This window comes from Budorcas taxicolor, chromosome 6 (assembly GCF_023091745.1).
Source record: "Budorcas taxicolor isolate Tak-1 chromosome 6, Takin1.1, whole genome shotgun sequence".
Lineage (NCBI taxonomy): Eukaryota > Metazoa > Chordata > Mammalia > Artiodactyla > Bovidae > Budorcas > Budorcas taxicolor.
In genome coordinates, this window is record NC_068915.1 from 60,124,060 (window position 1) to 60,145,894 (window position 21,835).

The following is a 21,835-nucleotide window of genomic DNA, read 5'->3' on the forward strand; positions in this document are numbered from 1 at the left end:
CTATGAAGTAGATAGGATTTGGTTTGCAAGTACTAAGAGTGTGAATCTATAAACTTCATTTTCCTCATAAGTGAAATGGGGATATTGCCTTGTACAATATAGCCATAATTGGTGACTAAAATGTGGATAATGATACCTGAAAGATTTCCTGTGAAAATTGGAGTCTGTTCTCCCAAATTTGTCACTTCTTATTAGTTTTCCCATCCCCTAGATAAAAACTGAAATCCAATGTGTACTGTGTATGTAGGAGGTGTTCCACAAATGCTGATGAATTGAAGCTATCCAAGCTTTCTGTTAACTGATTAAAGCATTTGTTATATGATGTGTATATATAGTTAAGTCATTATAACTCATGTGCCCTGTGGAGGTTTCAAAATATGTCCATATGTTTTTACTTATTACCTTTGTAATTATCCCTGTGACCAGAATGCAGTCTCATCCTGGATCTTTACACGGGTAACTCCTTGTCATTTGGGTCTTAGAGTAAGTGTCATCTTATCAGTGTCTTCACTAGTGAGTTTTATCAAATATTTAAATAAGAAATAACACCAATTTACTTCAAATTATTCCAGAGACTAGAAGAAGAGGGGATATTTCCCACAAATTTTATAAGGCCAACATAACCCTGATTTTATAAGGCCAACATTGACAAAGATATTATGAAGAGAAAATTATAGACCAATATCCTTCATGAACATACACATAGAACAAAAGTCCTAAATAAAATGTTAGCAAATTGAATTCAACAGTACATAAAAGGATAAGACATTATTAATTAGATCTTCTTTAATGTTTTTCAAGGATATAAATTAAAGATTGAAATTCCTTTATTACTACCTCAGCTATTCAGATAATGCTCCTTTGACTATGATTCCATGTGGAGCCTGGGCTTTCCTGGTGGCTCAGTGGTAAAGAATCTACTTATCAGCTCAGGAGATGTGAGTTCGACCCCTCATCTGGGAGATCCTCTGGAGGAGGGCATGCCAGCCCACTCCAGTATTCTTGCTTAGGGAAATCCCATGGACCGAGGAGCCTGGTGGGCTACAGTCTATGGGGTTGCAAAGAGTCAGACACAACTTAGCAAGTAAACAATAAACAACAACAACACCATGTGGAGCCTGGGTCACAGGGGTCTAGGATTCATAAAGATTACAAGTATTTCATTATGCCATTGTAATTTGGGTCTTTTATCAAGAACTAAGTTATATTTTGGATATGAAAGTAAAAGTATTTTGCAATATTGGCTAAAGTGTATTTTGATTCCAAAGTTTTCATTTTCAGCTTTGGTGTTTTCATAACAGACATTTTCTTTGTTTTGCAGATCAAGATATTTTGGAAACTATATTAATAGACAGCTGTATCTTCCCAAGTGCCACAATAGTAAGTGTATAACTTTTATATAATTAGCTGTCACATGAGTGTTATTTAGAAAGTACTAAAAATAAGCCTTGGGATTTAAATAACAGGTTTGTTTAATGCTAAGACCTCTTCAAAACACAGCCTTAACTCTTTCCTACTTCCAAGGTTCTAATAGAGATCCTACTCCTTTCATTTCGGTGAACATGCCAGAAATTGTCCTTTTTGAAATTTATTTTTTACTGAATTTTTTTCTAGTTTGCAGTCCTTTTCTATCTCCCAGTTTAATCAGATGATGTGAAAATAGTCATACTCCTGCTCTCTTGAAAAATAATGGAATGGGAAATATTGCTGTTAGATATTCTTTGTATTCTGTTCCTTCTCTGTGTTTCCCCTTGGTAGCCAGATCATTTGAACAGTCTTATCATTGTGATGCTATATGATTTCCAAGACAGAAAATTTCAAGCTCGTCTCCTTTCTGGTAACGAAGAGTCTATAGCAGAAGTTCTAGAAGTGGAGAACCTTCTTAACAGGTAACTGTAAAGGTTAAAAGGATGTTTTACATGAATTCGTTATTAGTATTTCACTGGTGAAATAGTATACAGTATAATGTGTGGATAAGTGTTAAAATTTTATAGAGAAAATATATACAAGTTCATAAGTTTTCTTGAGTTCCTTTAAAAACACATCTTGAACAAAGTAAATAGCCTACTTAAATTCAAGTTGTTTTGAAAGCTTGAATTGTAAGATCCAATTTGTAAGTATTTGGAAAATCATGAAAAATTCCTGACAATTTTTAGCACATATATAACTTACACTTCATTTGAAACAGCTATTATTTATTTACTTGGCTTTGTTTACAGCTCTTAAACTAACATGTATCAAACAAGAAAATTCCAATTAGATAAGAACCCACCACTTTGCCAAATTGAAAAAAGAATCTACAGCTTTTACAACTTAATGTCAGTAGTTAAGAGCAAAACTAACATATTTAAAATTTGTTTTCCTTTTACCCTAAATATCAGCAGAAGCCTAGCATGAGGACAATAATAGCACCTACCTAAAAAGGTGGTTGGGAGAACTAATTAAAGTAATGTATGTAAAATGCTGAGCTAGGAGCCAGACACTTAGTACATGATAGTAGATGGTCATTCATTAAATGCTACTATTGTTAGGGCTGCAGGATCCTAGTTCCCCAACCAGGGATGGAACCCATGCCCCCTACTGTGGAAATGCAGTGTCTTCACTGGACCAGCAGGGAAGTCTCCTATGCTCTTAAGCCTTAATAGAAAGCACAACATAGCAAACAACAGCAATCCTGTAGGAAGATGTTTACCTGGTGAATAATCTGAAACAGTTGTCATATCTCATTTTATATTGTTATGGAAAACTCAGTTTCATTTTGAAGGTTGAGACCAAAAGAGTCACTGAATGGAGTTATAGTAATAACTTACCTTTATTGAAGAACACTTAATATGTATCAATCACTATTACAAGAAGCTCTTTACATAACAATTCTTCCAAGTGAATATTGTTGCCAACCTGTATTTTTACTCAGAGGAAAACTGAAGCACAGACATGTTAAAGGAACCTGTCTAATGCCATAGAGCTAGAAAGAGAAGTGCCAGAATTCAAATTCAGGAAGGCTCTCTAGAGAACTTCCCTGTAGCTCAAATGGTAAAGAATCTGCCTGCAGTGCAGGAGACCCAGGTTCAATCCATGGGTCAGGAAGATCCTCTGGAGAAGGGAATGGCAATCCACTCCAGTATTCTTGCCTGGAGAATTCCAAGGACAGAGGAGCCTGGCGGGCTACAGTCCACAGGGTCCCAAAGAGTCAGACAGGACTGAGTGACTAACACTTACACTTTCACTTCAGAGCTCAAGATTTAACCATTTATATGCTACTGTTCCTTCCACTTAAGATAGTGAATCTTGAGTAAAGTATGCTAGACGATGACAGATATGACATAGTAATAGGTCAGTTGTAGCCATGAGAAATTTGGGGATGGAGAAAAGCAAAAGCAATTGAATGTATGTACCTTAGATATGCAAGGATCTTGCTCCTGTTTACTACGTAGATTCCTGGGCAACCACTTCACCGCCCCCCCGCCCCGCCATACCCGTACTAGGCAACCTGCCTCTGAGGATGGGTACTCAGGATGGGTGCAGATACATTGGAGAAAAAGTGGTGGGGCAGTGTGCTCTGGGACAAGCTCTGCGTTTCAGCTTTCCTGAACTGCTTTCAGTTTCCGTTTGTCTTAGGACTAAGGAGGTTTTCATGGAAATCTCAACTTAGTGTGCGTAATGAGAGCTGTGGTTAGGCTAAAGCAGCCAGGAAAGCCACAGAGCTCTAACTAAGTAAGAAAGACCAGATTGTGGTTTCAGCAGCAGCGGATTCTTAGCTGAGAATGTTAGCAAGGCAGGTAGGAAATAGGGCAAGCAAAGACCATGGCTCACGAGGCCAGAAGAGCCAGAAGATATTATTGTCTAAGGTACCTGATTCCTCAGATTTTAACCTTTCCTTGTAATACCTACTGTGCTACCTCCTGCCTGGAGGAGGTTATCTGGTTACATTCCTGTCAGTGCAACAGAAACTACCCGAACCAATCAGGCTTCATAAAATACAGATCTTATTCCCACATTAGTAAGTTATTTTATATCCAATTCATGCTATGCTCAATTCATAATATGTTATAGGGGAAATGTGTGTATTTAGTGGTTGAATTGAAGAGAATAGTAGTGTAATATACTGGTATAGGGATAACACTGAGAAAATCCATGTATAATTAGAAAGATAATGCTAAGAAAATACATGTATAAAGATAACCTAGAAGGTTTTAATCAAGAATCGGAGCTTTCAAGTAATAGAAGCTATTTTCAGTTAACGTGAGCAAAAATGGAAAATGTTCTTAAATAGATCCTGGAATGTCTCATGCAATTCGAAGACTCAGGAAGAGGATGAAATCAGGAACTGGAAAGACGTCAGGATTTTCTTTGTCTCTTTACCTTTTTATTTCTGCTTCTCTCTTAATATCTGCTTCATTCTCCTTTTCTCTCCTGATCTGCCTTCTCTGTTTCTAGCCTGCAAGGAAAAAGCCTTACTGCTGCACCCCAGGTCTCAAGCTTACTTGCTACACTTGTATGTTAGTTTCTTCATTTAGATTAATTTATTATCTCTACACCCAGCTCTAAATTCTCCCCCTTTCCAGGGAACTTGATTGGCTCCTCGTGGGGCAAGTGCATTCCCTTGGGCCAGTCCTCCATAGCTAATGGAGTAGAATTTTGAACTCAGAATGTTGGAGGCCAGCCTCTATAGACCATCTGGGCCTTGGGGCTGGGCAGTATTGTCCCCAGGGCAGTAGAATCATTTTAAGCTTGAAGTATACCTTAGTATGTTTCTACCAAGACGATGAAGACTAATTTTAAGAGGTGACAGAAGAAGCAGTTATTTAACAAGAAACTGAATGAGAATCATTTTCTCCTTATAAAAATTGTGTTTGATCTTTGTTGTTGTCTGTACCAGAGATCCTTGTGTTTTATCACTCTGTATACCAACTGGTATCTTTTTCTTTGTTTGTTCATGGGCTCTAGGGATAGAATCCAAGATGAACCTATTATCATTCATTTGTTTATTATTTTTGGCTCTGCTGGGTCTTTGTTGCTGCATGGGCTACTCTTTAGTTGCCGTCCGCAGGCTTCTTATTTTGATGGCTTATCATGGTCGCTTCTCTTGTTGTGGAACACAGGCTCTAGGGTGCTCAGGCTTCAGTAGTTGTGGCTCATGGGCTCAGTAATTGCAGTTCTTGAGCTCTAGAGCACAGGCTTAACAGTTGTGGTATGTGGGTTTAGTTGTTCTACGGCATGTGGGATCTTCCTAAATCAGGGATGAACCTGTGTCTCCTGCATTGGCAGGCAGGTTCTTTACTGCTGAGCTACCAGGGAAGCCCTATCTTTTTGATATATGCAAGGGCTTTAAGAATTCATTTCTTGTACAAATGCAGCTATCTTTGAAATAGTGTGACTGGATTAAATAAAAGGAGACCACAGCTTCTTCCCTTCTTTCTCTACATGCCTCATACTAGCCCAAGAATCTGATTCTGCCAAATAATTTGTTGGACTTTGGTGAGGCAAAGCTAGAAAATGCACGGTGAAATTAGAAAATGGGCAGTGACAGACTGGAGAAGCAACAGGAGAGGAAAAACTGAGTAGCCCTTCCTCCCAAATCACCCAAAACTATCCTGTTCCAGTCAAGGCTCCACCAGCTTCTTAGATATTACCCTTGATTCTTCTTTCCTGCCCTCCCCGGTGCCCTTGCCATACCTATTACATCAAGTTCTGTAACTCCAGTTGGAAGCCATATGCTGAATGTGTCTACTTGTTTCCATTCCACTCCTACTGTCCAAACCCAAGCTATTTATAATCTGTCCCTTGGACTACTGCGATAGCTTCTTTATTTCCTGCCTGTAACTCTTTTTTCACAATCTCTTCCATAGATAAACTGATCTTTTAAAAATGTAGTTATATAGTCATGACAGAGTGTCTTGGATCAAACTTATTCATTCCTCCTACAAATAACTGTGCGTGCTAAGTCGCTTCAGTTGTATCCAACTCTTTGCGACCCTATGGACTGTAGCCTGTCAGGCTCCTCTGTCCGTGGCCTTCTCCAGGCAAGAATACTGGAGTGGGTTGCCTTTTCCTTCTCCAGAGGATCTTCCAGACCCAGGGGTGAACCCACATCTCTTACATCTCCTGCATTGGCAGGCATGTTCTTTACCACTAGTGGCCACCTGGGAAGCCCTTATAAATAACTAGATGGACAAAATATATGAGGCAAAGATTTTGGACATTAGACAAAAAGCAGCACAGAAATTTAATCCTTGAGAAAATGAAAACAAATGAGGTGAGCCCTAGAATAGTCCTGGCTTTATGCTTATAGGTGCTTTCCAACTGCTGTGCAGGAAGGATGATCTCTAGAGAAAACTGTAGTCTTACTAAATTAAGAAAACAGAGACCAGAGTTTGGATATGATCATTTTTCTTCTTGATTTTATTAATGTGGTAAGGTTATTTACCTTGAATGATTCATGAATGTTAAAACCATTTTTAACTTTCATGGATTTGGGGGATAAATCACATTTGCTTAGATATTCCTTTTCTTCTATTCCCAGTTTTCTTATTCACATAATGCTTAGAGTTTCTCATTTGCCAAAATGCTTCTGAACACTTGTTCATGGGGTTTTATCTCTCATATTCTTTCCACCCCTTCTTTAGAAACTCTTAGCCCATTTTACTTACTTAGTGAATATTGTGAAACAGTTCTCAGTATAATGTCTGATTTTTTTTTTTAAATTTCTATGGGAAATTCAAGCAGTTCACTGAAGATTATCTTTTGGCATTAAGAATATAATTTATATCTAAAGAGAGCCACATTTCCTTTGTGTTAGGCATTACTAATGGCACTTCAAAACTTGAGATATTTTGAGAATTCCCTGGTGGTCTAGAGGTTAGGACTCAGTGCTTTTACTGTGGAAGGCCTGAGTTCAGTTCCTGGTTGGGGAACTAAAATCCCACAAGCCACGTGGCACAGCAAAAAAACAAAGACAAAACCCACCACCACCAAAAACAAAAAACAAAACAAAAAACCCCTTGAGATCATTTGTTCTTTGTATATAAAATTTCTGACAATTTTAAGCTAAAAAGGAACAAAACCCATTTCTTTTAAAAAAATAAACTAAGAGAAAATGGTGTACTAGGTAGGATTCCTTCTTGACAACCAGACAGGAATCCAACTCAAACTAGATTAGGCAAAAGAGAAATTTTATTATAAAGTATCTCATCAAAGAATTGCACAGTGAGACTTGCAGGAAGGACGTTGATGTGCTTCTGCTTCTGCTAACCACATCCTGTGTTGAGGTCCTTTAATGGACCAGAACCTGGTGGTCCGGAGTCGACGATAAGAAAGTAAAAGAGAGAGAGAAAGAGGCTGATATTCCTTGGTTTATGCAGAAAACCGATAAAGTCCTTAGACACAGGGCTTGCGTCGCTCACGAAGGCACCTGGCGCCCTCTCGATGGGGGCGAAGGCACAGTGCACCTTGTCGAGAGGGGCTTAGAAACCTGGTCAGGAGAATAAGCATGACGGGTCTCTGCGCTCCAGAGAATTAGCCTGAAAGAGAGAGAGAAAGAAAGGAAAACACGGGGACCAAAGCTCTGATGGAGCAAAGGTGTTTTATTTAACATTGTGTGAGTATTTATACTGTCTTACAAGGTAGCTATTTTCAGCAGAGATAAAATCAAAACTTACAAGTTATCAAGGAAACATGAGGTCATCCATATGAAAGAGAGAGGGTTGTAAGTAATCACTTTTACGTTATGGAAGAAGGAAGAAGTTCGTAAATAGTTACTTATCACCGTATGGAAAAACTAACAGAAGGAGATGCATGCATTCCTAAGCCCCCAGGAGTAGTTTGCTACTCCACTTAATTCCTGAATATTCAGGAAGTAATAAGCGACGGAGGATTCATGACAGATCCAAAACAGCACACAGGAAGTCTCCTATTAAATGCTACCTGACAATCCTGTGACTCAGGTACCCTCAGGACTCTGTTCCACTCTGGTCTCTGCCTCTTTGTGTGCTTTAGCTTCATTCTTACATCTTTTTCTGTTTGTAGAATGGGAAACTTGGCTGCTGTCAACTCAGGAGCTTTATAATGTACAGCACCAAAAACCAGAAAGACTGACTTGGCTCTCTATTACTACACACAAAAATTCACTTGACTGGTTTGGGTCAAGTGCCCACCTTCTGCCAATCACCTGTGATCAAGGAGACAGAGTCAGTGCGCAATACCTCCCAGTGATTTAGGCCATAAGATTAAAAAAGAATTATTGGGTTTTCATTTTATGCTAACCAGTTCTTGTTTTTGTTTCCTGTTATTTGTAACTATAAGATATGAGATAATCAGAACTGGGAAGGACTTGATACCAATTCATGGAAGCTCCTTAATCTTGTCAAGACTACACTCTTGCCATCTCTGATAACACAGACTGATCTGTAGTGAGTGCCTGCCAGGCACGGTGCTTGGTGACACCCATGGTACTAAGTGAAATTCACTTAGTTGTGTCCAGCTCTTTGCGACTCCATGGACTATACAGTCCCTGGAATTTTCCAGGCCAGAATACTGGAGTGGGTAGCCTTTCCCTTCTCCAGGGGATCGTCCCAATCCAGGGTTTGAACCCAGGTCTCCCACATTGCAGGTGGATTCTTTACCAGCTAAGCCACCAGGGAAGCCCCATGATACTAATCCCTACAGTAATAGCAAGGTAAGCTGATCACATTCTACAGATGAGAAAACTGAGGCTGGTGAGAGTCAGCATTGTACCTGAGGTCACACAACTAGTAAGTGACCGAGCCTTAATTTAACTTCAAATTTGTCTGACTCTAAGCTCTAAGCCCTTCACCTTTACTACATAAAATTTGTCTTTCAACCAGCAGTTGTTATAAACAATTAAGATATACAACTATACAGAGACAGCAAAACCTGAAAAAAAAAGAAGCAGAATTATTGGGTTTCCATTTTTAAAAATTTGGGGGGATTCCCATTTTTAAATACGGCAAATTTTAACTTTAGATTTCAAAAATTTGAAATAGAATTATAGAGTATTATAATTCTAAATCTAATTGTTAATTTTTCAAGTGGAAAATTGATAGTCTTGTCTTCAATGCAGTAGTTACCAAGAATGGATTTTCTGTCTCTAGTTTTAAGACAAAATTGGCTGCAGCATTGGCAAGATGTCGAATCAAACATGATGCCCTTTCAATTTACCACATTCTTCCAGAAACAGTTAGGAACCAAGAATTAAGGGCCTCTACTTTGCCACTTTATGCTTGGATAAATACTTGTAAAATCAGGTAAGAGTTCTAATCAAATTCTTTACTCAAGTCATTTGCCTTTCAAAATAATGTGATAAAAGTATTACCTTTTTAATGGATGAGGGGCTCATCTGAGGGAGTGAGTGGGAATTATAGTGTTGTTCAGGATTTTATCACCAGATTACCAAAAGTAATTTAATAAATGTGTTAACTTTTTTGTCTCTAATTTTTTTTTGACTTACTGATGGCTTAAATTATAAGTTCCATTGGATGCAGTATATGCAATGATAATTTTATTTATTGTAGGAAAAAGATGCTGATATTAAATACATTTTTATGTATTATATTTGTAATTATAACCTAATATTATGTATTTACAGCCCTGAAGAAGTTTATTATACTTTGAAGAAAAATGGCTATAATAAAGTCAAATCTGTATTGCATATTGATAATAAAGTCTTTGCTGTGGATCAACATTGCTATGATGTCTTAATTTTTCCATCTCATCTTAAAAGTGATCTTCTAAATATAGATCTTTTTAAAGATTATAAACTTATATTTCAGGTAAACAAAGTTTTACTTTCCCTGTGGTTCTCAATACTGTGAGTCTCTCAATAATCCTGCTCACCCAAAGAATTTCTCTACTTAAAAATAAAACCTAAGAAATTGATTATATTTTGTATAGGTTATCAAGGAGGTTTATAAGGCCTAATTTCCACATAGAAATATAAAATTAATACTGCTACATCAGTTTTCCTGTTGTACTTTGGCATCTTTGCCCCATGTGAAGTGGGCATATTGTAAGGAACATATTCTCCTTCCAAGACACCATAGATGGGGGAACTTATATTGCTCATAGCTGAAAAGCTGTATTTTTCTCTCCCAAGGGAGGATTCAAGAGAAGGCATGGTGATTCCCTTTTCTTTTTTTGTTTCTGGGGAAGATGCTAGTGCCATCCTGCATTTGAAAATGCAATGTGTAATATGTTCCCGTTATCTCTTTACTATAGTCTTACAGCTTTGATTTGTAAGATATGTATAATGGCTGTCAATACAGGAAGAGAATGTGAGTTATAATGGTATTTCAATAGAATGAAAAAGAAAAGGTTCAAGAAATTGAGTTAAATTAATTTTATGTCCTTAGATTCCAATTCGTGCTTCAGACTCACTTTGATCTTGTAAGGTTTATACCTTCACAGTACCTGCGTTCTTGGGTAGTGTCTCTTGGCTTTATCTTGTGGTGACATCCTATTGAGCACTGAGGTCAGTTGCATAAGCTCATCTGCTTAGCCTGATTTTTAAACTTGTCAACCATCTTACTTTTAATCTCTGTGAGCTAGCAGCCAGTTAGATGACAATGTGATGGGGAAAAAAGAATGGCAGTCGCAGATGAGTACATTTTCATGAAAGTTTAAGAATGGGAGCTAAGGCAGGACACCAGTAATCTATTAATCACATTTGGGGAGTTTGGCATTGCCTTATCACTATCAGTTCAGTTCTGTTCAGTTGCTCAGTTGTGTCTGACTCTTTGTGACCTCATGGACTGCAGCACGCCAGGGTTCCCTGTCCATCACCAGCTCCCGGAGCCTACTCAAACTCATGTCCATTACATCGGTGATGCCATCCAACCATCTCATCCTCAGTCATCCCCTTCTGCCTTCAATCTTTCCCAGCATCAGAGTATTTTCCAGTGAGTCAGTTCTTCACATTAGATGGCCAAAGTATTGGAGTTTCAGCTTCAGCATCAGTCCTTCCAATGAATATTCAGGACTGATTTCCTTTAGGATTGACTGGTTGGATCTCCTTGCAGTCCAAGGGACTCTCAAGAGTCTTCTCCAACACCACAGTTCAAAAGCATCAATTCTTCAGTGCTCAGCTTTCTTTGTAGTCCAACTCTCACATCCATACATGACTACTGGAAAAACCATAGCTTTGACTAGACGGACCTTTGTTGGTAAAGTAATGTCTCTGCTTTTTAATATGCTGTCTAGGTTGGTCATAGCTTATCTTCCAAGGAGCAAGCATCTTTTAATTTCATGGCTGCAGTCACCATCTACAGTGATTTTGGAGCCCCCAGAAATAAAGTCTGTCAGTTTCCATTGTTTTCCCATCTATTTGCCTTGAAGTGATGGGACCAGATGCCATGATCTCAGTTTTCCGAATGTTGAGTTTTAAGCCAACTTTTTCATTCTCCTCTTTCACTTTCAAGAGGCTCTTTAGTTCTTCGCTTTAAGGGTGGTGTCATCTGCATGTCTGAGGTTATTGATATTTCTCCCAGCAATCTTGATTCCAGCTTGAGCTTCATCCAGCCTGGCATTTCACATGATGTACTCTGCATATAAGTTAAATAAGCAACGTGACAATATACAGCCTTGACGTGCTCCTCTTCTGATTTGGAACCAGTCTGTTGTTCCATCACTATATAATAGTTAAATGATAAAAGTCATAATTTAAGCTAAACCAATTTTGTTAACTTTATAAATATAAACATATATACATATAAATTTATAAAGTTTATAAATGTAGACTACTAACTTTATATTTAAACATATATTTAAGGTGTTTTAAACTCAGAATGGGTTAGGTAACCTGAAGATTTCTGCCAATACCTTGTTTTACCTAAATCCTTTGAAATTCTAATCATACTCTTATCTTGTAGGACAAATCTCGAAGTCTCGCTGTCCATTCTGTAAAGGCTTTATTAAATATGGATGATGATATCTTAATGGTCAATACAGGTTCTTGGTACACAGTTGCCCATATGTCAGTCTTAACAAATAATAATACCTCAAAAATATTTGTGTGTGGAGTACAATCACAAGCTAAGGATCCTGACCTGAAGAACCTTTTCACAAAAATGGGATGTAAAAGTATGTACAAATATTTATTTGCTTGGTGTTACATTCTATAAGACTTAGAAATGTTAAAAATATTTGAATTTGTTATTTTTTTAAATGCAAAACTCTGTATATGAAATATATTCCTAAAATCCCCACTATATTATATCAGACTACTGTTGCTTAATATTGGTTAAACAACTGCAGTTTAAATTAATGAATATATTAGCACTTTGGTATATTGCTTAACGTTCAGCTACTACATAATTTGAGGTTCAAACAATAATTAAAGTAAGTGGTAGAAATTGTCATCTCTTAATACATAAGAACACAATCACAGGAGCACTTAAGAGACAAACCTAATATCTAGGACCAGATTCTAAGTCCTTAGGCTTCTTATTTTTAAAAAATGTTTCCATTGGATCAAGCTGTGACAAAAGATAACATTTTATTATAGGTTCAGTGGAGCTGGAAAACTAATCTTTTGACAGATTCACAAGGTCAGAGAGACAATAAGTAGGATTCAGGGCTTAACATGGAGAGGTAGACTGTAAATTCCCAGGATTTCATTGGAGCACAGAAGTACACTCTGGGTAGTGATCAGTCCTTTGATGAACTAAAGCCCAAATTCCAGTCATCTCAGTTCCCAGTTGAATTAAGGTGATGTAAGATTGCTAGTGCCCAAGCTTCACTGCATACCAGAGGCAAAAGTAAATTCTCTTTGGAAGAAAGTAATAATATCCTGAATCTCATATTATCTCCTAAATTTTTTCAAATACAGAGTCTGGAACTCAAAAAAAAAAAAAAAAGATAGAAGAAAGATGTGGGTGAAATAAAAAGAAAAATACTGCAATAGAAGAAAACCCACGAAGGTCCAGGTACTGCAGATACCAGATGTGGACTTTATGACTAATATGCTGAAAAGACTAAATGATAAGTTGTAGAATTTCAGCAAAGAACTAAAAACTTTCAAAAAGCCAGAACTTTTAAAAACTTTTAGAACTTTTAAAAAGCTAGAAGAAAAATCTAGAACTGAAAATACAATATGTGAAATTAAGAAACAGATTTTAACAGTAAATTAGAACTAAAAGAAGGAATCAGTGAACTGATGAGTCAGAAGAAACTATCCAGACTGAAACATCAGAAGAGAAAAGGATGAATAATATGGAAGAGATCATAAAATACACATGACACTCAGTGATCCAGTGATCTCATGTATGTTGTGAGTCGAAACTCAGAAAGAGAGGAGAAAAGGAGTTGAGAAGAATCAATATGTGAAATTCAGGTGGGGGGGGTTTAAAAACTGATGAAAGTCACAGATTCAAGAAGCCCTATGAACTCCAACAAAAATAAATGTGTAAAAAAACATGGTAGGCACATCATATCATAGCATAACTGCTGAAAACCAAAGATAGAGAACAATGTTCAAAGCAGTGAGAGAGAATACATATTACCTTTAATGAAATAGGAATAAAAATAAAAATGAGCTACTTCAACAGAAACAACTGAGGCCAGAGACAGTATCTTCAGTGCAGAAAGAAACTGCCAGGTTAGGTTTATATACTTAGCAGAAATTTCCTTTGACATAAAATATATTCTCAGAAAAGAAAACCTGAGTTTGTCACCAGCAGATACAATAAATGAAATACTACAGATTATTTTTTGAGTAGAAGGAATATTATCTCATACAGAAAGTTATAGGTGCTAGAAAAAGAGCAATGGAAAAGGTTAGTACATAGGTAAATCTAAATCGTTATAGTCTAATATCTTGCAGGATTGTAAACTAATGTCTTGTGGAGCTAAAAATATGTCATGTAATTAATGGTATATAATTTAGAGAAGGAAATGAATTAATGTGTTCTCTCATCCTTGCTTTGTCTAAGATATGATAAAGGTTTTATATCATTGGGTTGCAAAAGTCAGACACAACTTAGTGACTAAGACAACAATGAATGTGTTATAATATTAGAGGCAATCAATAAATAAAGAATGTAAAACTAAAAAGCTAAGGGGGAGATATGGAATATAGAATTGGAAACACCATATTAACATATACAGGGCAAATAAATAGAAAACAAGTATATAAATTAAACTTAAAATATGAATATATAAATCAATTAAACATTAAATATGCATGACATACTTAAATTACAAGACAGCATCAATACTGGATTTTTATTTATTTTTTAAAATATAAATTTACTTATTTTAATTGGAGGCTAATTACTTTACAACATTGTATTGGTTTTGCCATACATTGACATGGGTGTACATGTGTTCCCCATCCTGAAACACCCTCCCACCTCCCTCCCCATCCCATCCCTCTGGGTCATCCCAGTGCACCAGCCCCAAGCACCCTGTATCCTGCATCAAACCTGGACTGGCGATTCATTTTACATATGATAATATACATGTTTCAATGCCATTCTCCCAAATCATCCCACCCTCGCCCTCTCCCACAGAGTCCAAAAGACTGTTCTATACATCTGTGTCTCTTTTGCTGTCTCGCATACAGGATTATTGTTACCATCTTTCTAAATTCCATATATATGTGTTATTTTACTGTATTGGTATACAGTATACCTTTCTGGCTTACTTCACTGTGTATAATCGGCTCCAGTTTCATCCACCTCATTAGAACTGATTCAAATGTATTCTTTTTAATGGCTAATACTCCATTGTGTATATGTACCATAGCTTTCTTATCCATTCATCTGCTGATGGACGTCTAGGTTGCTTCCATGTCCTGGCTATTATAAACAGTGCTGTGATGAACATTGGGGTACACGTGTCTCTTTCAATTCTGGTTTCCTTGGTGTGTATGCACAGCAGTGGGATTGCTGGGTCATATGGCAGTTCTGTTTCCAGTTTTTTAAGGAATCTCCACACTGTTCTCCATAGTGGCTGTACTAGTTTTCATTCCCACCAACAGTGTAAGAGGGTTCCCTTTTCTCCACACCCTCTCCAGCATATATTGCTTGTAGACTTTTGGATAGCAGCCATTCTGACTGGCGTGAAATAGTACCTCATTGTGGTTTTGATTTGCATTTCTCTGATAATGAGTGATGTTGAGCATCTTTTCATGTGTTTGTTAGCCATCTCTATGTCTTCTTTGGAGAAATGTCTGTTTAGTTCTTTGGCCCATTTTTTGATTGGGTCATTTATTTTTCTGGAATTGAGCTGCAGGAGTTGCTTGTATATTTTTGAGATTAATTCTTTGTCAGTTGCTTCATTTGCTATTATTCTCTCCCATTCTGAAGGCTGTCTTTTCACCTTGCTTATAGTTTCCTTTGTTGTGCAGAAACTTTTAAGTTTAATTAGGTCGCATTTGTTTATTTTTGCTTTTATTTCCAATATTCTGGGAGGTGGGTCATAGAGAATCCTGCTGTGATTTATGTCGGAGAGTGTTTTGCCTATGTTCTCCTCTAGGAGTTTTATTGTTTCTGGTGTTATGTTTAGATCTTTAATCCATTTTGAATTTATTTTTGTGTATGGTGTTAGAAAGTGTTCTAGTTTCATTCTTTTACAAGTGGTTGACCAGTTTTCTCAGCACCACTTACTAAAGAGATTGTCTTTTCTCCATTGTATATTCTTGCCTCCTTTGTCAAAGATAAGGTGTCCATATGTGTGTGGATTTATCTCTGGGCTTTCCATTTTGTTCCATTGATCTATTATTTCTGTCTTTGTGCCAGTACCATACTGTCTTGATGACTGTGGCTTTGTAGTAGAGCCTGAAGTCAGGCAGGTTGATTCCTCCAGTTCCATTCTTCTTTCTCAAGATTGCCTTGGCTATTCGAGGTTTTTTGTATTTCCATACAAATTGTGAAATTATTTGTTCTAGCTCTGTGAAAAATGCCGTTGGTAGCTTGATAGGGATTGGATTGAATCTGTAGATTGCTTTGGGTAGTATACTCATTTTCACTATATTGATTCTTCCAATCCATGAACATGATATATTTCTCCATCTATTTGTGTCCTCTTTGATTTCTTTTACCAGTGTTTTATAGTTTTCTATATATAGGTCTTCTGTTTCTTTAGGTAGATATATTCCTAAGTATTTTATTATTTTCATTGCAATGGTGAATGGAATTGTTTCCTTAATTTCTCTTTCTATTTTCTCATTGTTAGTGTATAGGAATGCAAGGGATTTCTGTGTATTGATTTTATATTCTGCAACTTTACTATATTCATTGATAAGCTCTAGTAATTTTCTGGTGGAGTCTTTAGGGTTTTCTAAAGACTTAAAAGACTCTAAAGTTTTAGAGGATCACGTCATCTGCAAACAGTGAGAGTTTTACTTCTTCTTTTCCAATTTGGATTCCTTTTATTTCTTTTTCTGCTCTGATTGCTGTGGCCAAAACTTCCAAAACAATGTTGAATAGTAGTGGTGAGAGTGGGCACCCTTGTCTTGTTCCTGACTTTAGGGGTAATGCTTTCAATTTTTCACCATTGAGGATAATGTTTGCTGTGGGTTTGTCATATATAGCTTTTATTATGTTGAGGTATGTTCCTTCTATTCCTGCTTTCTGGAGGGTTTTTATCATAAATGGATGTTGACTTTTGTCAAAGGCTTTCTCAGCATCTATTGAGATAATCATATGGTTTTAAAGATCAACTAAAATGCTCTTTGTAAGAGATACCCCTAACATAAAAGGGTATTAAAAATTGGACAGGGGACTTTCCTGGTGGTCCAGTGGCTAAGACTCCATGCTCTCAATGCAGGAGGCTGGAGTTCGATCCCTGGTCAGGGAACTAGATTCCACATGCTGCAACCAAGAAGTTGCATGCCACAACTAAAGAACCTGCATACACAACGAAGACCTGTTGTAGTCAAATAAATAAATAAATGTTAAAAAAAAATATGGACAGAAAAAGATATCCAGTAAACATACTAACAAAAAGAGATACAGGAAAGCAATGCTAAATCAAGAAAAATTACTAGAAATACAGTTAGAACATGTTTAATTCATCAGGTAAATATACAGTACTAAAGAAGACTAATATAGTCTGAAAATATATAAAGCCATGTTATCTAGAATCAGCATATAAAATGCTCTGTATATAGAAAATTCTAAGGAATCCATGAAAAAAATGCAAAGTTAATGTAATCCCTATTAAAAAACCCTAGGTGGTGTTTTTCAGAAATTGACATTCTGTCTTAAAATTCACATGGAAATCAAAGGGATATGGAATAGCTTTGGAAAAGAACAAAGTTGTAGGACTCATACTCCTTGATTTTAAAACTGACTACCCAGTTTTAGTAATCAAGACAATGTGGTACTGCCATAAAGATAAACATCAGTTCAGTTCAGTTCAGTCACTCAGTTGTGTCCAACTCTCTGCGACCCCAGGAATTGCAGCACGCCAGGCCTCCCTGTCCATCACCAACTCCCAGAGTTCACTCAGACTCACGTCCATCAAGTCAGTGATGCCATTCAGCCACCTCATCCTCGGTTGTCCCCTTCTTCTCCTGCCCCCAATCCCTCCCAGCATCAGAGTCTTTTCCAGTGAGTCAGCTCTTCACATGAGGTGGCCAGAGTATTGGAGTTTCAGCTTTAGCATCAGTCCTTCCAAAGAACACCCAGGACTAATCTCCTTCAGAATGGACTGGTTGGATCTCCTTGCAGTCCAAGGGACTCTCAAGAGTCTTCTCCAACACCACAGTTCAAAAGCATCAATTCTTCGGGGCTCAGCTCTCTTCCCAGTCCAACTCTCACATCCATACATGACCACTGGAAAACCATAGCCTCGACTAGACAGACATTTGTTGGCAAAGTAATGTCTTTGCTTTTGAAAATGCTATCTAGGTTGGTCATAACTTTCCTTTCAAAGAGTAACCATCTTTTAATTTCATGACTGCAGTCATCATCTGCAGTGATTTTGGAGCCCCAAAAAATAAAGTCTGACACTGTTTACACTGTTTCCCCATCTATTTGCCATGAAGTGATGGGACCAGATGCCATGATCTTCGTTTTCTGAATGTTGAGCTTTAAGCCAACTTTTTCACTCTCCTCTTTGACTTTCATCAAGAGGCTTTTTAGTTCCTCTTCACTTTCTGCCATAAGGGTGGTGTCATCTACATATCTGAGGTTATTGATATTTCTCCCGGCAGTCTTGATTCCAGCTTGTGCTTCTTCCAGCCCAGCGTTTCTCATGATGTACTCTGCATATAAGTTAAATAAGCAGGGTGACAATATACAGCCTTGACATACTCCTTTTCTTGTTTGGAACCAGTCTGTTGTTCCATGTCCCGTTCAACTGTTGCTTCCTGACCTGCATATAGGTTTCTCAAGAGGCAGGTTAGGTGGTCTGGTATTCCCATCTCTTTCAGAATTTTCCACAGTTGATTGTGATCCTCACAGTCAAAGGCTTTGGCATAGTCAATAAAGCAGAAATAGATGTTTTTCTGGAACTCTCTTGCTTTTTCCATGATCCAGTGGATGTTGGCAATTTGATGTCTGGTTCCTCTGCCTTTTCTAAAACCAGCTTGAATATCTGGAAGTTCATAGTTCACGTATTGCTGAAGCCTGGCTTGGAGAATTTTGAGCATTACTTTACTAGCGTGTGAGATGAGTGCAATTGTGCAGTAGTTTGAGCATTCTTTGGCATTGCCTTTCTTTGGTATTGGAATAAAACTGACCTTTTCCAGTCCTGTGGCCACTGCTGAGTTTTCCAGATTTGCTGACATATTGAGTGCAGCACTTTCACAGCATCATCTTTCAGGATTTGAAATCGCTCAGCTGGAATTCCATCACCTCCACTAGCTTTGTTCATAGTGATGCTTTCTAAGGCCCGCTTGACTTCACAATACAGGATGTCTGTCTCTAGGTTAGTGATCACACCATCGTGATTATCTTGGTCATGAAGATCTTTTTTGTACAGTTCTTCTGTGTATTCTTGCCACCTCTTCTTAATATCTTCTGCTTCTGTTAGGTCCATACCATTTCTGTCCTTTATCAATGCAAAGAAATAGAGGAAAACAACAGAATGGGAAAGACTAGAGATCTCTTCATGAAAATTGGAGATACCAAGGGAATATTTCATGCAAAGATAAACATAGACCAATGGAATAGAATTGAGAATCCAAACATAAACCCCTAATTACATTTATGGTCAACTGATTTTCAACAAGTGTACCAAAACCATTCAACAAAGAAAGAATAGTCTTTTCAACAAACGGTGCTGGTACAACTGGATACCCACATGTGAAAGAATAAAGTTGGACCCCTACTTCATATCATACACATAAACTGGGTAAAAAACCTATTTATAAGAGGTAAAACTATCAAATTTTTAGAAGAAAACACAAGGGTAAAACTTTGAGACCTTGAATTTGGCAGTGGTTGTTTAAAAACCAAAAGCACAACAAAAGAAAAGGTAAATCGAACTTCATCTAAATGAAAACTTTCATTCTTCAAAGATGGTCATACCGTGTGCTGGCAAAGTATGGAACATTAGGAATGCTCAAGCACTGCAAGTTGGATTATAAATTTGTACAATGACTTTGGAAAACTAGCATTGATCACTAAAATTGAAAATATACATGCCTTATGATCCAGCATTTCACTTCTGGTTTTATTACCTGTATGAATTTTTACCTAGTTAAATAGAGAGACTAGGAACCACTGGGTAACCAAGAAGTAGAGGAACGAAAATGTCTCATTTTAGAAGCATTCCAACTGATAAAAAAAGAAGATGGAATTAGAATATGACTATTTTGCAGCACTTTGCTCATACCATAAAGGCAATTTAATGAATGAATATGACATCACTTGTGAATTAGTTTTGTGCCCTCCATCTCCCAAGGGAAAAAAAAAAGAACTCGAACCTAAATTAAGCTCTAAAGATCCAACTACTAATTTACAGGAAGTACAGAAGACAAGAACATGTTAAACTACTTTCTAGGAAAGCAATGAACAAAATCTAGGCTCTGGGAAACTAGTAGTGCAAGTAACCATGTTGCATTAAGTAATAAATGCTAAGAAAAAATGGAAAGGGTACCTGTCAACAAAAAAATTTAAAGTAAGACATTGACTCATTGCAATGTGTGTACCTATGTAACTCCTGATTTAAACAAACTAAAAAAATTTTGATGTGTGAGACTTGGAAAATTTGAGCCATGATTGGATGCTATTATAATTTGATGACAATAAGGAATTACTTTTTAAAATGTATGCGGTTATATTTTTAAAGAAGTTCTTATCTTTTAGATAAATGGTGAAATATTTCATAGTTTCAAAATAATATGGGGGGGTGGAAGTGTGTGCAGATATAGATGAAACATGATTGGGCATGAATGTTTCACTGTTGAAGCAATATAATGAACATTTGAAAATTCACTGTTTTGGGGTTTTTGACATAATGTGTGAACTTTTGCAATGAAGAGTTAAAAATAGGGGGAAAAAAGAGAAAGGTGCACTTGATTAAAAAATTTTTTTCAAAAGAGACATAATAGAAAGAAGATTGATCAGACAAGAGAAAGGGGTAGGGTATCGCAATTTCCCCTCAGCAGATGAGGAGAATGAGCCATTGTAGGACTGGAGGGGTTGCCCTAATATAGGGTCACAGACAATTACAACCTGAGGGAAGGCAGACTGTCCCAAATTACAGGGTCCCTAAGAGCCTTTAGAATGTGCCTAAGTAAAAATTATAAAATGCTAAAAAAATATATAAATGCTAATAAAATTTTTTCCAGGGAAACTAGAATATAAAAGGGGATTTAAAAAATGGGAAGGGGAAGTAACCAGTACTGAGCATTTATTGTATACTAGGCACAATGCTAAGCCTAACTACTTTATCTCAATCTTCACTACAATTAAATGAGGTGTGGACAACGATATCCCATTTTACAAATAAGGAAATAGAGGCTTATCACACAGATACAGTAAATAGTGAATTTGGGAGTCAAACTTGGGTATTTCTGCCTCTAAAACCCTGTTCCCTCCACTACATTGGGCGTGCATGCCAAGTTGCTTCACTTGTGTCTGACTGTGCCACTCTATGGACTCTAGCCTACTAGCCTCCTCTGTCCATGGGATTCTCCAGGCACGAATATTGGAATGGGTTGTCAGGTCCTCCTGCAGGGGATCTCCCTGACCCAGGGATGGAACCTGCGTCTTCTGTGACTCCTGCAATGCAGGAGGATTCTTTACCACTGAGCCACCAGGGAAGTCCACTACACCATACTGCTTTAAATGGAATCTGAAGTTCAGGATGGATCTAAATTATATTTTATGTAGAAGATATTTAACCTTCAAAATCATTCAAGTCAAGGAGGAAGGACTCTATTAAGAGAATTCATGTGTTAAGGATGTTATCAGAAGGTAATCCTCTTTTCTGGCTGCATTAAAATAACATTTTGTGTGGTTGAAGATTTAAAAATGAATAGTGATAAATAGATATAACTACATACTGCATTAAGATTTTTTAATATTTTGCACACATTTTCTCTGTTTTTTCTCCCAGATATTGAGATACTTCATGAGACATTTATGAAACTTGAATTAAAGGATCATCGATTACAGAAAGTTAAAGTGATTCTGCTGCTACCTCGTTGTTCAGGGCTGGGTGTTAGTAATCCAGTAGAATTTATTTTAAATGAGCATGAAGGTATTTGCTTTAATTTTTAATTTCTAAATTATTTAAATTTGTTAATATTTTAAAATCATTTAAGAATTAAAAAATCATTTAAATCACTTAAAATGATTATTTTAAAATGAAATTATTTAAAATCATTAAAATGATAGATACATCTGATCAATGAATAGCTACCATA

The 21,835-nt window shown here is 37.0% G+C and overlaps 1 protein-coding gene across 1 annotated transcript in view; it reads left to right on the forward strand.

Moving 5' to 3' along the window:
- The window catches only part of NSUN7 (NOP2/Sun RNA methyltransferase family member 7), a 47,120-nt gene that overhangs the window by 13,332 nt on the left and 11,953 nt on the right, over nt 1-21,835 (forward strand). Inside the window, exons 3-8 of the mRNA XM_052641717.1 lie at nt 1,322-1,380; nt 1,759-1,889; nt 9,111-9,263; nt 9,605-9,788; nt 11,883-12,093; nt 21,526-21,669. Of these exons, the coding sequence (XP_052497677.1) occupies nt 1,322-1,380; nt 1,759-1,889; nt 9,111-9,263; nt 9,605-9,788; nt 11,883-12,093; nt 21,526-21,669 (882 nt within the window). The remainder of the gene's footprint in view (nt 1-1,321; nt 1,381-1,758; nt 1,890-9,110; nt 9,264-9,604; nt 9,789-11,882; nt 12,094-21,525; nt 21,670-21,835) is intronic.